The sequence below is a fragment of the Calliphora vicina genome, chromosome 2 (assembly GCF_958450345.1).
Source record: "Calliphora vicina chromosome 2, idCalVici1.1, whole genome shotgun sequence".
In the NCBI taxonomy this organism is placed as follows: domain Eukaryota; kingdom Metazoa; phylum Arthropoda; class Insecta; order Diptera; family Calliphoridae; genus Calliphora; species Calliphora vicina.
The window spans coordinates 137,438,930-137,457,260 of NC_088781.1; the positions used below are offsets into that span (position 1 = coordinate 137,438,930).

General features: G+C 29.3%; 4 protein-coding genes across 4 annotated transcripts in view; 2 read left to right on the forward strand and 2 right to left on the reverse strand.

Annotated features, from left to right (window-relative positions):
- Gart (trifunctional purine biosynthetic protein adenosine-3 Gart) overlaps positions 1–5,920 on the reverse strand; it is a 32,263-nt gene extending 26,343 nt beyond the window's left edge. Inside the window, exon 1 of the mRNA XM_065502101.1 lies at positions 5,424–5,920. Coding sequence (XP_065358173.1) covers positions 5,424–5,603 — 180 coding nt within the window. The 5' untranslated portion in view covers positions 5,604–5,920. The remainder of the gene's footprint in view (positions 1–5,423) is intronic.
- Pcp (Pupal cuticle protein) lies at positions 130–1,619 on the forward strand. The gene is made up of 3 exons (XM_065500893.1): positions 130–474; positions 662–835; positions 950–1,619. The coding sequence occupies exons 2-3, from the start codon at positions 821–823 to the stop codon at positions 1,529–1,531; spliced, it is 597 nt and encodes a 198-aa protein (XP_065356965.1). The 5' UTR covers positions 130–474; positions 662–820; the 3' UTR covers positions 1,532–1,619.
- A 5,946-nt stretch (positions 5,921–11,866) lies between the features above and the next one.
- On the reverse strand, positions 11,867–15,025 carry LOC135952253 (myb-like protein Q). Its single transcript, XM_065502103.1, has 3 exons — positions 14,259–15,025; positions 13,695–14,191; positions 11,867–13,311 (listed from the first exon to the last, which is right to left on the reverse strand). Exons 1-3 carry the CDS (start codon positions 14,310–14,312, stop codon positions 12,657–12,659), a joined length of 1,206 nt encoding a protein of 401 aa, XP_065358175.1. The 5' UTR covers positions 14,313–15,025; the 3' UTR covers positions 11,867–12,656.
- An 886-nt stretch (positions 15,026–15,911) lies between these two features.
- Positions 15,912–17,758, forward strand: betaggt-II (geranylgeranyl transferase type-2 subunit beta). The gene is made up of 2 exons (XM_065502104.1): positions 15,912–16,709; positions 16,768–17,758. The coding sequence occupies exons 1-2, from the start codon at positions 16,091–16,093 to the stop codon at positions 17,193–17,195; spliced, it is 1,047 nt and encodes a 348-aa protein (XP_065358176.1). The 5' UTR covers positions 15,912–16,090; the 3' UTR covers positions 17,196–17,758.
- Positions 17,759–18,331: the final 573 nt, after the last annotated feature.

Consider the following 18,331-nt stretch of genomic DNA (forward strand, 5'->3'; position numbering starts at 1 on the left):
CATTGACGCAATCAAATTTGACAATTGCAGCAATAAATATTGCTACGTGGAGACTTAGGGTAAAGAGGAAATTGTGTTTAAAGTCATAAATTCTAGACTTTAATTTGTCTTCCTATAAATTTTGGCATAAAGGGTAAAAAATATTCGTTCTAAAAAAATTATCTAACATTTTAGATTTTAATTTCCAAATTTATAGCAGAATAAATTTCTAAACCACATTCTTGAGAACCAAATAGAACAGCAACAAAATCCAACAAACCGACATTAACATTGACATTGACACGATGAGAAAAAGCATAGATCATCTTAAAAAGATCCATTTATAACCAAAAAAAAAACAAACAATCAGCCATTATGACGACAATGATGACTACACACTCCCTCATAAGCACAAGAATGAATTGATGTTGATGCGATTTCAACGAGTCTGAGATTATTTTTTACCATAAAGGGAATATATTTATTACCGTTATGGTAAGTATTACAATCATAAAATGCGATTTATATGCTAATTTCTTTAAAAAAAATATTTAAAAATTAAGATAAACTTTAAAGCAATATGAAATATCAACAAGTTTTCAAAACAATTTACTTTTTAAGCTAAAATTATTTTATTTTGTTGATTTCAAAAAAAAGATTTTAGCAAAAATATTTTTTGCAGCTCAAAACAAAAAAAAGAAGACCTCCTACCCAAAATACAAATTATAATTTATGGACAACAATGGAATTTAATGGATTTTTTAGGTTTTATAAAAACCTCAAGAAGCAAGAATTTAAGCAACAGTTTTGAGTTGTATATTGAACAAGAAACAGCACAATAATGAAAAGCATTATAGTAAGTGTTAAATAAACAAAAAAAAATAATTACAATTAAAATAAACAAGCAAACCATAAAAACTTTATTAATATTAAAAATCATATTTACAACTTTTTTTCTCTCTCCATAAAGTGTTTAACTTTAGTATCCACATTGGCCTTAACCTCGGCTTTAGCGCCACATCACCTTAAATCGCTAAGCAATAGTAATCATCATAATAACAACTACAATGCCAAGCAAGCTTATCGACAACCTGCAGCCTCTACGAATAACAATTACAAGACTAGCTCATCATCTCTGTCCTCCAGTGAAAAAGAATCTCAAATTCTACGCAATGATGTGGAAATGAATGGTGATGGCACTTATCACTATGATTTCGAAACCTCCAATGGCATTAAGCGCACCGAACAGGGTGCTGTCGATGGCACTATCCAGGGTTCCTCTTCCTATATTTCACCCGAGGGCGTTGAAATCAAAACAACCTATGTAGCCGATGAGACCGGCTATCATCCTGTAGGTGATCACATTCCCCAGATTCCCGATTATATTGTACGTGCCCTGGAATATATTCGCACTCATCCCTATATCGAAAAGGACTATTATACGGGTGAAGTTAAGCAAACTGCTTTCACCAATAAGAAACAATACCCTACGACCACTAAACGCAGTGCCTATAGCAACAACAATAACAATAAAAAGGGTAGCAACAATTAGAAATATAATTTCAGACATTAATTTCAGTTATTAATGGTTTTAAAGGAAATTCTAAGAGTTGATTTTGTAAATATGTTAAATATAAAAATTAATAAATTGCATAACGAAATATTAAAATATGATGATAATTTAAAAAAGTTGAGAAGCTAAAGGTTGTATTTTCTCAAGGACTAACACAACTTTATTTAGAGTCGGAAAAACCCAACCGAATCTTTATACCCTTCACCAAATTATATTTCAAAATAAAAATTTGAAATATTTTTAGGTAAACAAATTTTTTTTTTCCAAAGTTGTTTTTTTAATTTTTTTTTCGAATTGTAATTTTTTTCAAATTTTTAAAATTTAAAATTTTTTTTTTTTTATAAAATGTTCTTAAATTTTTTTTGGTGAAAAAAAAATCTGGTTTAAAAAATATTTTTTTTCCGATTTTGACCCTTTGTAGGTCCAACTATGGTCTTATATACGTCGTTGCAAAGGTCTTTGAAATATCTATCATTAGATATCCAATTTGTCTATATTAATGACTTAGTAATGCAGATATAGGTCAAAAATAGGTCAAAATCGAGGTTGTCATTGTTTTTTCCTCATATCTCAGCCATTTGTGGACCGATTTTGCTGATTTTAAATAGGAAACTTCTTGAAGATTTGGATCCCGAAGATATCTGATGTCTTCAGAAAATTGATTTCAACAGACAGACATGGCTTAATCGACTCCGCTATCTATAAAGATCCAAAATACACATACTTTATAGGGTCGGAAAATTATATTGTGGAAATTACAAACGGAATGAAAAAAATTATATATACCCTTCTCACGAAGGCGAAGGCTATAAAAATTAAGAAAAGATAAAATTAAAACTTGGGTGTCTGTAATTCTCATTCGCTCTATAGTTTTATTTGTTTCACCAAAAGCCTTTGGGGAAAGGTTTCCTGATGATCTGGCCTAACTAACCAGTGAAGTGAGCATAAGTTTTAGCTTATCCCCCAACAATAAATGTCAGTGAATTTATCCCAAAAATATTTATAACTGCGAAGAAAGCTAATTGTTGAATAACTTACTTAAATAAAAATTAAGTTTCCCAAAATATTCTTTCGAAAAAAATTGTTTAAATTCGAATCTAAGGGATATTTCATTAAGCACTTTCTATCTTTAAATTGAAATAAAACAATTAGTGTGAGATATCATCAATTTTTTATTCGTTTGAAAGGTTTATCGTGCAAATATCAGCCGCGGATATCCAACGGGATCAAATCCCACGATCTAAGTGGCCAGATCACATCCAATGTGGCACTTAGCGCCGTCCTGTGGCCGACTTACAGCGCTCACCGTTGTCTTTTTTAAAAATTTTACCTCTAGCAAAAAATGGGGCAAGGATTAATTATACTAAACTATTTGAGGAGCCGCAGAACAAAAGGTACTTTTTTGAAAATTTAAAAATTTTGGGAAATTGATTTTTTCTAGAAGATTTCAACAAAATATTATAAAAATACCAATAAATCAATTTGTAAAAAAAATCGAAAAAGTATTGATTAGCAATAAGTGTAGTCTATTCAGCCTATATGTAATAGATTTGAATTGAAGAAATAAAATTTAATTATTCAATAAATTATATTAATATATTTTACAATGGATTTGAATTAAAGAAAACTTGTATGATTCAATAATTATTCCTTATAAGGAATTAATTCTAAATAGAATGAATTCCAAAGGGAATTAATTACGTTTGAATTCCTAAGGAATTAAGCAAATTAATTAATTCGTAATGAATTCCTTCATATAAATGTTAAGAGATAAAATTTGTTTTGATTTTGAAAACTGAATTAAGAATTAATTCTTTCGAACCTTTGCCACCCATATAATACAGACATAGATTTCGGTGCATTTTGTATAAAAACATTTATCTGCATAGAATAAACGCATAGAACGGAAGGAGAGAAAAATATCAATGGAAAAAATTACTCTCTTTTCACACAAAATACCTTCTCATGAATTAGGTTTTTGACAACAGCCATAGGTTTTTGGCTCTCAGTCTATCTAGTTGTCATCTTTGTTTATCTGGTTCAGCCCATTTGGTAAATTTTCTATAACTAGAAATTATCACTGGTAAATTTAATTTTTAGTTTTCTAGGTCTTCTCGATTGGGCCCTCTATCGTGTTTTAATTGTTTTTAAACATCGGACGGACATCATCTCCCTAGGTCAGCCACGGATCCAGGTCAAGCAGTTGGGGGGATGCGGGTGTTAATTAAAGTACAATTTATTTTACTTTTTTGAAAATTTAAAAATTTTGAGAAATTGATTTTTTCTAGAAGATTTCAACCTAAATATTATAAAAATACCAAAAAATCAATTTGTAAAAAAATTCGAAAAAGTACCTTTTTCGAAAAAGTACTTTTTTATATAATTTTTTTTTACAATAAAATTTTTTTATCCTAAAATTATTTTTAAACATTTATATTTTTTTCAATCTTTATCTTAAAGTATAGTTTGGTTTAAGGGCTCTCTCACATGTTTACTAATCTTATCAGACAAATATGTAAACGGATTAAAAAAAATAGAGTTCAAAGGCGGAAAATTAATCTTTCAAATTCGTTTTTCAAACAAAAGTTTCTAGAAATTGTTTATGAAAAAAAAAAAAACTGAGTCTATGAACACATTGTCGAAAGAAATCAAATCAAAAAATTATTCACCCCTATCGTGAAAAACATGTGAAATTTATGTTCCCCTGAAATATCCATTTCCCTCCAAGGGAAATATTACCCTAAACTATCGTGATATTACCCTAAACTTTTCATTCATAATAGTCCCCTTTTACAATGCAGAAATTGAAAGGCAGACATTTTTCTCATTCTCTTTTGAACTAACCTCTCGCCTAAACCCCTCGCCCTCAAACTTCGTCTGTCTGTCTTTCAATTTCTACATTGTAAAAGGGGACATAGTTGATATTGTTCGTAACAGCTGTTTATTGTTTACAAAATTTCACAACATGGGGAATTTTTCACGTGAACAATATTTATGAACGAAAAATGGGTAAAGGAAACATATTTCATGTGAAATATTGATTCGCGATTATGAAAATCGTTTTAATTTTTTAATTTTTTTTTTTGAATAATTTTTATACATATTTTTTTAAAACACTTTTCAAGCAGCTGGCAGTGAATTTCGGTGCAAAACTGTCCTTTAATATTTGTATTAACCTTCCCTGGTTTGCCTGAATACCCCTACTATGCTTTTAGTCTTGACATCCATAACTGATTTATGTGGTTTATGTCTGTGCTATGAAAATAGAAACTATGAATTAATTTGTGTCGGAGCTAAAAGGCTGCTACTATTTGATTTTCCAATTTGTATCGGGTTTATAAAATTCGATCAAGCCTTTCAGAAAATAATCAAACAATTCTTCATTCTTCCACTTATATAAACGTCCAGCTTTTAATTAAATTTCTTTTAAGAGAATTTTTTTAATTTTTTTTGTTGCTTATTTGGTGACACTTATTTCTGTTGTTGTTATTGTAATTTTGTTAATTAAAACATTTGTTTAATAATAACAAACATATTAATATAGCTGGTATTGTCATACAATCTTTAAGTCAATAAAAATCCAAAAAAATAACTACAACGATTTGTTTGACCTTCAAGTGAAAAACACCGGGGTGTATGTCGCGACGTTCAAATTTGTAAGAGAGTGTGAGGTATTGGGTATTTGCAGCACAAAACAAGCACATGTGATGTGAGAAGTTTTTGCGTATTTTTTAGATAGATAATAAACACTACAGAACCGGTTATTTCAGTTAATTTTCCACAAATTAGGTACTTCTTTTTTAAAATAAAAACAACAAAAAACAAACAAGATTTTAAATAATTAATTACTTTTATTTTTAGTTTTACTTACCGCAAAATCTTTGGCTTCCACACCCTTAAGATTTTCACATTTTTCCAATTGCTCAATGCCAAAACTGCCGGGCAAAGCAAAAATTTTCGATACTTGAGAACTTTGTGACAATTTCCAACAAATGGCGTGTTCGCGGCCACCACTGCCAATAACTAACAATTGCTTACCCTTGGAAGGCATTTTTTTAATTGTGTTTTTTTTTAAATTTATTAAAAAAACTATTTATTTTTTAGTTTTATTTAATTATTTGTGTTTAAACCACACACTTTACTTTTTTATTTTTTGTTACACTTCGTTCTAAAATAAATCCCACGTGCTTATCTTTCACGATACGGTAGATACACGTTTTGTGTTTTGTTTTTTTGAGTTTTTAGATTTCTAAAGGCCTTTTTTCTTTAGCGCGAGAGTACCAGTTTGAGCAATGCTCAAATTCTTACTGAATTTATAAAATGAAAAATATATTTCTAAGGGAACCGATTAAACGGCCGCTGTTAGTAATAATGGCACCAAACATAAAAACTCATTGCCTTTTTTATGTCTGGAGCATGAAAGTTGTTAGTGTAAAAACAAAAAAACAACAATATATAATGTTCCAACTGATAATACAAGTGATGGGTAAGTGATCGTGATGTTGGATGTTGGGAATCAAGTAAAATACATTTCTCAAAGTTGAAATATTAGTTTGTTCTAGGACGGGTTTTTGACTTGAAGATCAAATGCCAATTAATAATCAGATTAGTTAATCTAAAAATAAATTTAATCTAACGTTGATGGTTTATAGTTTAAACTTTGTTGTATTGTCATGCACAACGTCAGAAATTGCTAAATTTAGTTATCAAAACAGTGAATAATAATTATTAAATATTTCTTAAGAAAAAATAAAATAATATATGTAAATTGGAAAAATTCCTAGATATTAAATTTAATTCGATTTTTTTGGAATTTGTCCAATTTATTTTCTTAATACACACAGCCAGCTACAAATTTCTACTTTTTATTCATAAATTACTCGCTGTTTTCAATATGGCAATCATTGATACACATAGATCGAAAACTCTCCTTTCAAAGACCTAACTCAGTTGTCAAAAACCTATGTGATGAGAATGTATTAGTAAAAACAATTAAGAGAGCTATATTCGGCTGTGCCGAATCTTATATACCCTTCACCAAATTATACTTCAAAATAAAAATTTTAAATATTTTTAGGTAAACAATTTTCCAAAGTTGTTTTTTTAATTTTTTGGAAAAAAAATTTTCGAATTTTTTTTTAAATTTTAAAATATTTTGTTTTTAATATTTGGGAAAAAAACTTGTTGTGAAAAAAAAATTCGTGTTAAAAAAAGATTTTTCCGATTTTTACCCATTGTAGGTCAAACTTACAACATTTTTTCAAATTGTTTTTTTAAATTAAAAATTTTTTTATACATATTTAAAATTTTAAAATATTTTTGTTTTTTTTTCAATTTATTTTTAAAAATTTTTCAAAAAAAAAAAAAGATTCGGGTTAAAAAATATTTGAGGAGCCGCAAACAAAATGTATTTTTTTTGAAAATTTTGGAAATTTATTTTTTCTAGAAGATTTCAAAATACCAAAAAATCAATTTGTAAAAAAAAATCGAAAAAGTAACTTTTGTTCTGCGGCTCCTCTTTTTACTTTTTTAACATAATTTTTTTTACAATAAAATTATTTTATCCTAAAATTATTTTTTGAAACATATTTTTTTTCAATCTTTATCTTAAAGTATAGTTTGGTTTAAGGGCTCTCTCAGATGTTTACTAATCTTATCAGACAAATATGTAAACGGATTAAAAAAATAGAGTTCAAAGGCGAAAAATTAATCATTCAAATTCGTTTTTCAAACAAAAATTTCTAGAAATTGTTTATGAAAAAAAAAATTTCGAATTTTTTTTTTAAATTTTAAAATATTTTTTTTTAATTTTCGGGAAAACAACTTTTTGTGAAAAAAAAATTCGGTTTAAAAAATATTTTTTCCGATTTTGAACCATTGTAGGTCCAACTTCCAAATTTTTTTTTTAAATTGTTTTTTTTAAATTAAAATTTTTTTTTTAATTTTAAAATATTTTTGTTTTTTTTAATATTTAGCGAAAAAATATTTTTTCCTACGTAGTTGCAAAGGTCTTTGAAATATCTATCATTAGATATCCATATTGTCTATATTAATGACTTATTAATCCAGATATAGGTCAAAAATCGAGGTTGTCCTGGTTTTTTCCTTATATTTCAGCCATTTGTGGACCGATTTTAAATAGCAACCGAGCCGGGCTTCGGAAAGTTGATTTCAACAGACAGACGGACATTGCTTAATCGACTCCGCTATCTATAAGGATCCAGAATATATATACTTTTTAGGGTCGGAAGTAGCGTAGATGGTTAATATTTCGCAAGTTTGTACTAAATAAATGTCAAAGGATGACACTGAATTCTTGACATTTCATCAGATGACAGCCAATTTATTTCATAACCTCAATATTACCTATAAGGATTGTAAACGCATATTGTATAAATTTCATTTTAAAGATTGTTTTTTTCTGATTGAGTCATATTCTGGAAAGTATTGCTGACACAGATCAGTCTCTAGAATTGTTATTGCAAAGGCTAAACAAATGCAGCAAAGGCTAAACAAATTATATATAGCCCAGATTTTGCAGATTTTTACTCTCACATTTTTTGAAAGTGACACTCACTTAACCCTCTCAAATTGAACAAACCACACGCCAAACAAATCGGCTGTTACTGAGCAGACGTAATGATCTTGTTTTTTTGGAGTAAATTTGCTCATATAATTTAATTTATGCTGATGTGCGTAGAAAAAAAACATAAAAACTATCATGCTCTCTGTTTATTTTGACAAATTTGGATGGAACACAACAAAATACAAAAATAAACCATAAAATAGGTCTACAAAATTTTGGTACCAAAAAAAAAAGAGAACTAATCTTGCTGTCTACTAATTTGAATACTCATTTAAGCGAAAGAAAACGTTAAAAAGTTTTAAAACATTTTAAAAACTTGTAGCTGGTTTTCCTATTAAATTAATATAAAAATCTTTATTTTGCAAAAAAAAAATTTAATGTTAGCTATTTTTTTATAGAAATTTTACAAAAATATTCCTGTTTATTTGTAAATATGTTGTTGATTTTTATTATATTTAATACTTCTGTACTGATAACCTTTACTTGGTTGATTGGGGGTAAATGAGATTTGTGTTCGTAATCACGAATTTGTTGTTTTTCGCATGGCCATAAATTGTCTATTGAATGCAACAGTTAAATTAAAAGATGTTGATAATTGTTGTTTTGTGCGAAATGAAAAAAAAAATTATAATATAATTAATAAATGATGAAATTTTACAAACAATAACAGTGTATTGGAGGTAATTTCTTGTTTAAGATGATTTAAAAGTAACCAATTGACCACTGCTTTCAAACATAATATTCCAGATTGGATCATTCGCGAACACATTTGAGTTGTGTTCTCGAATAAAGAAAGCAGAGAACATGGATTATTATTACATGTTATGATCTTTCCTTGCTGATTGTGCTCAGGGATGGAAAATGACAAATGTGTTCGGTATCAAAATAATATTAAAGTAGAACTTTTTCCAACCACAGAGTACTAAAAATAGAAATTTGAATTAATGTTATATTAGGGAATTTTTATGTTGCAAATGATTAATTTTTTCAATTACATAATTTTGTAAATGATTAAAACAAAAATTAAAATTGAATGAAGAAAAAACAAGTAACAAGTAAATAAGTACCCTTCACCAAATTATACTTCAAAATAAAAATTTTAAATATTTTTTTTTCTTTTCCAAAGTTGGTTATAATTTTTTGGGAAAAAAATTTTGCGAATTGTTTTTTTTAAATTTTAAAAAAAATTTTTAAATATAATTTTTTTTTTTAAATTTTTAAAATTTTTTTAATTTTTTTTTTTTGTTTTTACAATTTTTTTAATAAAAAAAATTTTGGTGAAAAAATTCGGGTTAAAAAATATTTTTTCCGATTTTGACCCATTGTAGGTCCCACTTATATACGTCGTTGCAAAGGTCTTTGAAATATCTATTATTAGATATCCATATTGTCTATATTAATGAGGATGTCCTGGTTTTTTTCTTATATTTCAGCCATTTGTGGACCGATATTCTCGATTTTAGCAACCGAGCCGGAAGAATTCCGGAAATATTGATGTTTGAATCGTATATGTAAGTTATTTGGAGGCTTCGGAAAGTTTATTTCAACAGACAGACGGACATGGCTTAATCGACTCCGCTATCTATAGGATCCAGAATATATATACTTTATAGGGTCGGAAAATTTATACCCTTCTCACGAAGGTGAAGGGTATAATTCTTTCATTCAATTTGTATTAGATTGAATGAATTTTCTTATGAATTAATTCAACAATGAATGAAAATTCTATTCAAATAAATGCCTTTGGATGAAGCTAAGAATTTGTTATGTTGAGAATGGTTTTATGGAATGATATGATGAAATTTTTAATTCTGAATTAAGATTTAAGAATTCGATTGCAAGCAAGATCCAATCTACTCTATATTCATAGCAAGCACTGTCCTATAAAGGCATTAAGTGACCACATTTCTCTAATAGTGTATACAAACTACATATGTATGTATCTATGATCGGAGAAGGAATTCTCATCAATAAGTTCCAATTCCCAATTCTACCTTTATCCGATTCGAAACACATAGGATCACCTATTTGTTCTTAGTAAGACGTTAGTATTACATAACAACAAATGTCGTTCACATCTTACATCTTTTTTTTTCAATATATTCTTTATTAGATTAGATTATGATCCATACGTGGAGCATTAACATGGCACTTTTTATTTTAATAAACCAAGAATATCAAACGCTAACATGTTTGTTCCTTGGTAAAATAGGTTTCGGTCAAAGGTCAATTTAATTGTAAATGGTGGACAAATTTGAGGTTATGAAATAATTGGCTGTCAAAGCATTAAGCTGCCATTCTTTAACATTTATTTAGTACAAACTTGGTAAATCTTAATCATGGAATCTGTGATCTTTACTTTCAGCCAGCCGCACACAGTCGAACAATTATATTTTTGCTTGAAACATTTCCGTGTCGCGTAATTTCTTGATTTGGCGATGACATTTACCCGCATCGTTCTTATTAATTATCGTCGATGTACTATTTTTTCAGGGGTCATTTAAAAGATCGGATTCGCATTCGTATTCGAAATAAATTTCGAATGCTTCTTAGCTTATAAATTTCTAAACATTTTATTCGATATCGAATAAGGGAATCCCAAATATAAATAAAACTCGCACGTTCAAATATGTATTCGCTCATATACGCCCCCTGATGTTCTAAAAGATGAAATTCTCTTCATTGACGAGATAAGTAGTGAGTCGGTTTTGCAAAATGTTGATAAAAATTTTGTGAAAAGATTTCTGCTGACTTGCTGGAGATGGACATTTGACCGACATCATATTTCAACTTTACCAATTTACTTCATAAATTAAAATTTGACTCTATTCTATTTTTTCTGAAAATAATTTTTTCTTAAATCAATGAACACAGAAAGATACGAGAATTTTAAATTTATGAGTGTTTATAAGTTTGTAATTTCTAAATTTTTTTTGCGACCTCAGTCAATATAACCATCTCCGCCTGTCTGTTGAAATCAACTTTCCAAAGCTCCCAAATATCTCATATACATGGTTTATCTATCAATACTAGCTGTCCCGGCAAACGTTATTCTGCCATAGCTCACACAAAGTTTGAAGACTCCCGCTATAATAGTACTCCAGATATGCAATAATAAATTTTTACTTTGTATGGGAGGTGCCATGCTCATTGTACCTATATAGGTCAATTGTGAATCTAAACTATCCAGGGACCCACTCAAACACACACAACAAATTTCATCGAAATCGGCCCAACCGTTAAGGAGGAGTTCGGTTACTATCACACTTACAGAAGAATTATATATACATATAAAGATATCCACTATAGTCCCGCTTAGATTGGTAATTTAATTCGGTCCACATATGGTTGAGATAGCTCGATTTTGAACTATGTATATCTGGATTAATAACACATTAATATAGACAATATGTATATCTAATGATAGACATTTCAAATACCTTTCCAATGCCGTAGAAAATCGGACTGTCGTGAAAAATGTTTTTTAACCCGAATTTTTCTGAGGATTGCGGGTTCGATTCCCACAATAGGCTCTGGGTCAATCTAAAAACTTGAAATATGTCACATATTTATAATATCAAGTCAAATAAGAATCCTCGTTGTTTCGATGGTAATTTTCTTGTTTTCATAAAACTATAAGCCTAGAAACAAACAATTTAGCTATCAAGAATCAATTTTTTAGGCTTTAGTTTGTAAATTTTCTTTCTCAATTAGCGATTCAATAAAAATTATTCTTTTTTTTAGTATTTTTTTTATATATTTTGTATAAGTATAATTATTTATAATCATAAAATTTGTTTTCTTTTATCATTTAAATACAATATTTTTTTTCTTTTAGTTTACAAGACAAACATAATTTTTGTGGTTGTGTGTTTTTTCTAAATGTAATACAAAAAAAAATCTTGTTTAATTTCAAATTTATGATTTGAACTGTAGCCCAAAACGAGTAAAATTAAAATATGCAAAAATATCAAACAATTATAAATTTGTTTTAAGTAAAAATTAAAATATGATCAATGTAATAAAGTAAAAAAAAAAAAAAACGAAAGCATAATGTTTATAAAATCAATTAAATGTAGAAGGGGGGAAAAAAGTTATAGCAGACAACTTAAAGTTAGAAAGATTAGAAAGTAGAAAAAAAAATAAGTATATTGTTAGATGACTACCAATTAAATTTAAACATTCAAAAAGAAATTTAAAGTTTAGTATAATATGAAAAGTATGGGTGATATGGATGGCAAACGAACTTCAGTTGCATTGCCAGAGGGCAACCACAAATTTCTTATTGCCAGAAAATGATAGCTGCCAGTTGCCATCAACGCAACTTTAAATCGATTGTCATCCATCATTATACCCATTAAAACAAACCAAAAGAAATCCTTTAAAAAAAATTAAATGTTTTAGAGTAAAAACACGGCAGCATTAACAAAATAAAACTGAAATTACAGTTTTCAGATTTAGTTTAGCAATGAACAGCTCTTACAAATTGAATAGTTGATTGATGTTGGTGACAACGCGTTACCGCTGCATTTGAAAGCCTATAGTACCATCAGGGCCGCGAGGTAAACGTAATATCGTATCGTTTTGTTGTTGTTGTCTTACAGACGAGGAAGAAACACTACCGCCCACAACAGGAGACCAAGTCTGCTGCTGCTGCTGTTGTTGCTGTTGTTGGGTTTTATGTTGTAGTTGTGGTGATTTTTGATGATATTGTTGATATTTCAAATGCTGTTGCTGCTGCTGTTGTGGCGTTTGTGGTGTTGCTAGAGCTGTAGCCTGATATTGAGCGGGCTGGCCTATAGAACCCATAGGACCCAGACCTAAGAGTGGATTCATGTTGTATGTGCGATTATTGTTATAGGCAGGTGATTGTGGCTGTTGTTGTTGCTGTTGCTGCTGATTGTAAAAATAATTTTGTTGCTGCTGCTGTTGGAAATTTTGATGATATTGTTGTTGCTGTTGTTGTTGCTGCTGCTGCTGCAACTGTAGTTGTTGATTATAGTGATTGTTGTATTGATTTGCACCACCTTGTGTTTTCGGTGAGTTAATTTTTGTGGTAGCCACTGTATTCATAATAGAATTGTTGGATAATGCTGCGGCAGTTACCGTAGGAGTGGATGGTGTTGAATTCGTGGTACTGGTTGTTACCGAAGTTGTGGTAGCGTTTGAATCCCTTTAAATTGCAAAAAAAAATTAAGTTGTAATTAAAAAAAAAATTGTTTTTAAAGATTTTAAAAAAAAAATTTGGTGAAAAAATTTTAAAAATATTTTGGTGAAACAATTTTAAAAAATATTTTTTTAGTGAAAAAGAAGTTTTTTAGTAAAAGTAATTTTTAGTGTAAAAATTAAAGTTTTTTGAAAAATAGCAGTTTTTTGGTAGAAAATGTTAAAATTTTGAGATTTGGCAGATTTTTTGGAGACATAACCAACAGATATTCTGATTTACCATATGTCCGCAACTTATTTGTAACTTAACGGGGTTTTTGTCAAAATGATTTCAATACATTTCAGTATTTTTAATATTTAAAAAATAAAAATAATTTTTTTTTAACTTACTTTTGCTCATCATCTTCTGGGTTCTTGGCTGAGCCCAATATTCTAAGTCTTGCCTCGGCATATTCCTGTTCACGTTGTTGCAATGTTTTGATTGGCTGCTTGGGACGTATACCATTATTACGGGGTTCCGTAGATTGTGTTGGTCTCCTTAGAATTTTCACAGTCTGATTAGCAATTGGTGGTGTATAATTGGCAGATTGATATTCGTCCTGGGGTTTGTGTAAAACCATCATAACTGGCTGAAATGTGGCCGACATATCGTCCAAAGGCGATTTGGGTATGGGTTTCGTAGACGAGGTCGTTATAGCTGACTCTTGCGTAGTAGTAGAGCGTTGCAACAACTTCATTTGAATAGGCCTAGTTGAAGATGTTGAATTTATAGTAGAACTATTTAAAGCAGCAGTTGAACTGGCTGTAGTTGTTTGCTGATACGACGACGATTTTGTGATTCTTTCACAAGCTGCAGAAGAAGCTGACGAGGATTTCAATATTTGTATCTAGAAACATACATACAACAATTAATTGCACTCATATAAAATAATAATATAATTTAGGAAAACCTACCCTTGCTTCATCAATTTCTTCCCAATTGTCTAGCACATCGTCACCATTGGACATGGCCTTTAGCTATAACCCACAAGTCTTGAACTTAATCAAAAGTCTTTCAACAAAATCTTTTAAACAACTTTTGTATGACAAGTTGTCTCCACAAAAGATTTTGCCTGTATTCCTTTAGTAGTAAATTCAACAAAATTTTCTCAATCTTTAACAAAATGAGAATTTTGTTTGCTGCTTTCACTTTCAAAGCCCTTCCATATGTTGTTCAGCTGAAACTATCCAGATTAGCGTTATAACGTAATGGTTCCGGCCACCTTAAATATAACACTTTTGTGTTCACCTAACTATGGTACCACAACAATATTGTTGTCCGTAGTAGTTGTTGCTTTTGTTGTTGTTGTTATTCCAACTGTCGTTGCTGACGATCACTGTTTTCACCGTCACTGCTACCGTCGCCGCTTGTTTTTCTGATACTGCTTTAACTTTGTCTTCTTCTGATGTTGTTGCTTTTTTCTTTTTCGCCCAGCCTTCGTTTTGGTAATTTTTTTCTTCTTCATGCAATAATCGAACCAGCGTAGCAATATTTCTTTATTTTTCTTTACTTATAGGTTTTATAACTACTTTATATAAACTTTTTCTTTACAATTTTCTTTCGAAGAAGACAAAAATTGTAATTTTGAATTTGTATGGATTTAAATTTTATATTAAAACGAAATTTTTTACACTTCCTTAAAAAGAATTTCTCTGCTCCAAGCGTTAAAAAAGAAAAATGTGTGATGACAAATTCGCTGTATTTTAATTTCTCTCTTGTTTGTTTTTGACAGTTCCTCGTGTTTCGTAACAGGGTTGCTTAAATGGTAGCAAACTCAGATGCCACTCGAATAGGGCAATCCTTTAAAAAAAATGCTGATTATGTTATGTAATTTTAAAGCATAATTAATTTTTTAATTAAAAACTTCTTTTAATGTATAATTTTATTCTTATAATTGTAATAAGAAACTTTACTTGTTAAAATTTGAATTAAAATCACTCAATTTTAATTACATAATACTTGTATATCCTTTTTTACAATATTTGTCTCATAGCAATGTTTATGTTCCCTAGTTTCCATATATATAGTATTCCTTAAAATCAGTCAGTATTGACCAACAAATAGTAACAATCAAAGGATATATGAAAAAGGATATCTTCCATTTTCTAAAGATTTTTCTCAATTATAAGCCTTTGTATGGTTAACAACAAAAACAAATTCAGAGTGGGACTATAAGAGGATCTTGAGATAATAATAATTTAAACAATTTTAAAAATTTAGGAAAAAGGATAATAGATTTCTAAGCGAATTTTTAACTTAAAATAAGAAGCAATTCTTCTCGTTATGAAGACAATTTTATTCATATTTAGCTTTTAAGTGAGACATATATAATTTTTAACATTAATATTTTCATGTTTTTTTCTTATTGTGTGGAATCTTTTTGGCATGTTCACAGTCTGAATTTTAATTAGAAAATCGAATTATTATGAGTTTCATAAAAATGGGTCACAACAAAATGTCCCTTTTGTGCAATTAAATCCATCTGGCATCACGTTTATTGCCACTCAGAGTTGATTTTTTTCTTTATCCTCTTTCCCTTTTCATTCGTTTATTAAAATCCAACAGCTGTTTGATATATTTTCTTTATTATTCTTACCTTGAATGTGTCATTAATTAAAGTGCAACTGCTTTAATTGGCAGTAGAAATATTTTAATATAATTTTATCATAACTAAAACGCCATACGATAACTGTTGAACTAAAAACCTTGCTCTAAAGCCAAAGTTTAGTAAACACCAGGAACCAGCATGGACTTTACATCGTTTGCCAAAGCCAGCAACGCTGATGCGACTAATAATAGTGGCACCGATTCAACAAAAACTCCGGAAGAATTACACTTTTGGAAACATGTAGAGTATATTGAAAATCATGGTAAAGATCAGGATGACTATGAATATTGTATGACAGAATTTCTACGCATGTCTGGCATATATTGGGGTGTCACCGCTTTGGATATTATGAATCAATTGGACCGCCTTGACCGGCCCTCAATTATTGAGTTTATCAAACGTTGCCAGTGTCCGACGACAGGTGGTTTTGCACCGTGTGAAGGTCATGACCCCCATATATTATATACTTTATCTGCAGTGCAGATATTGTGTATTTACGATGCCCTACAGGAAATCGACTGTGAGGCCGTGGTCAAATACGTTGTCTCATTGCAGCAAATCGATGGCAGTTTCTTTGGGGATCGTTGGGGTGAAGTTGATACACGTTTCTCGTTTTGTGCCGTTGCCATATTGACATTGTTGAAAAAGGACTTGGGTTGTACCATCGATGTGGAAAAGGCTGTGCAATTTGTTATGTTGTGCTGTAATCAAACTGATGGCGGTTTTGGTTCAAAGCCAGGAGCTGAATCACATGCTGGTAGGTGTTATTAAGTGGTTTTAAATATTACCCTTTTAATGGTTTAAAATTCTTTTAGGCCTTATTTACTGTTGTGTGGGATTTTTGTCTTTAACCCAACGTTTACATCTGCTAGATGTGGACAAATTAGGCTGGTGGTTGTGTGAACGTCAATTGCCTTCTGGTGGCCTTAATGGCAGACCTGAAAAACTGCCCGATGTGTGTTACTCGTGGTGGGTTTTGGCTTCATTAACTATAATGGGCCGTTTGCATTGGATTAGTGCCGAAAAGTTAAAACAATTTATACTCTCCTGTCAAGACAACGAAACTGGTGGTTTTGCTGATCGCACTGGCAATTTGCCTGATATTTTCCACACTCTCTTTGGCATAGGCGCTTTATCGTTATTGGGCTTTGATGGTCTCAAACCCATTAATCCTACACTCTGTATGCCTCAATATGTCATGGATCGTTTGGATATTAAACCTCAAATATTAGAAAGACCTTAAATGAAGGCTGCTGCTACATCAGTTGGCGGAGATGAACGAACGATTTTATTGTCAGTTTACATTTGAAAAGACGAAAGCTTTATATGAAAGCTTAAGAAAGCATAAAATAACTCTAATAACTTTCTTCTAACACTTTTTCTAACTAAGTGCACTGGATCTACTACGGAACTCTAAACTTCAACATGGAAACTTTTACTAAAATCTTAAACAATTTGCATTTGTATTTTCTTAACAACAGGCACTACTTTTTTTCAACTCATTCAACTATTTTTTATTACCACTTACTATACACAATACGATTTTTTTCAATTATTTATTCTTCAACTGCTTTTTGTTTAACTTTTTTTATAATCTATTTTATTATTTACAGTTCTAGTAAAATTATTGTATTTTTTATAAATATACATTTATTATAATACATACATATAATGAAATATTAGCTTTATTATTTTTGCATTTACCAATTTAAGTAAATAGTAAAAAAACAGAGTTATTTTAAATTATTTATAACTTTATTAGTGAGAAAAAAAATGAACAAAATATATAAAATTTTATAAAAATAATTGTTGTTTATTTTATGGGATTTTAAAGTGATGAAAATCATTCAAATCAAATAAATTCAACTAAAAATCTAGCAAAAAATGAGAAATTTCAAACATTTTAAAATAATAAGTTATTTCATTATTACACTCTGATTTTTTACACTTTTACACAATAAAAACATGAACAAAATTCCACAAAAAAATACAACTTTTTTTTGAATTTATTTTCTTGTGCTTGTTTTTTAAAATGTAAAAAAATCAGAGTATAATTTTCCATTTTTTGAAATGAATACCATCAATAAATAAATTTTAAAAAAACAAAAATTTTCATAAAAAAGGTAATTTCAAAATTTTTTTAAACAAAACAGGGGGAACATTTTAAACAAGGGAAATTTTCAAACATTTTATATAATGTAGTAATAAGAGACAAATGCTATAAAGTACAGTTAGAATTATATTAATATAACTTATAGCAAACATTTCCCTTAAGGGGAAATTTTCTTAAAACTGGGAAATTTCAAAAATGTTTAAATATTTTTCTTATTCATTTAAATGTAAGAAATTTAACCAAAAAAAATTTAAAATCTTCAAAAA

Bases quoted from the DNA above. Each gene is read 5' to 3' on its own strand.
- betaggt-II (XM_065502104.1), top strand. From the start codon at position 16,091: ATGGACTTTACATCGTTTGCCAAAGCCAGCAACGCTGATGCGACTAAT. The intron at 16,710-16,767 runs GTAGGTGTTATT...AAATTCTTTTAG, and splicing joins AGGAGCTGAATCACATGCTG to GCCTTATTTACTGTTGTGTG.
- LOC135952253 (XM_065502103.1), bottom strand. From the start codon at position 14,312: ATGTCCAATGGTGACGATGTGCTAGACAATTGGGAAGAAATTGATGAA. The intron at 14,192-14,258 runs GTAGGTTTTCCT...GTATGTTTCTAG, and splicing joins AAGAAATTGATGAAGCAAGG to ATACAAATATTGAAATCCTC. The intron at 13,312-13,694 runs GTAAGTTAAAAA...TGCAATTTAAAG, and splicing joins CCAGAAGATGATGAGCAAAA to GGATTCAAACGCTACCACAA.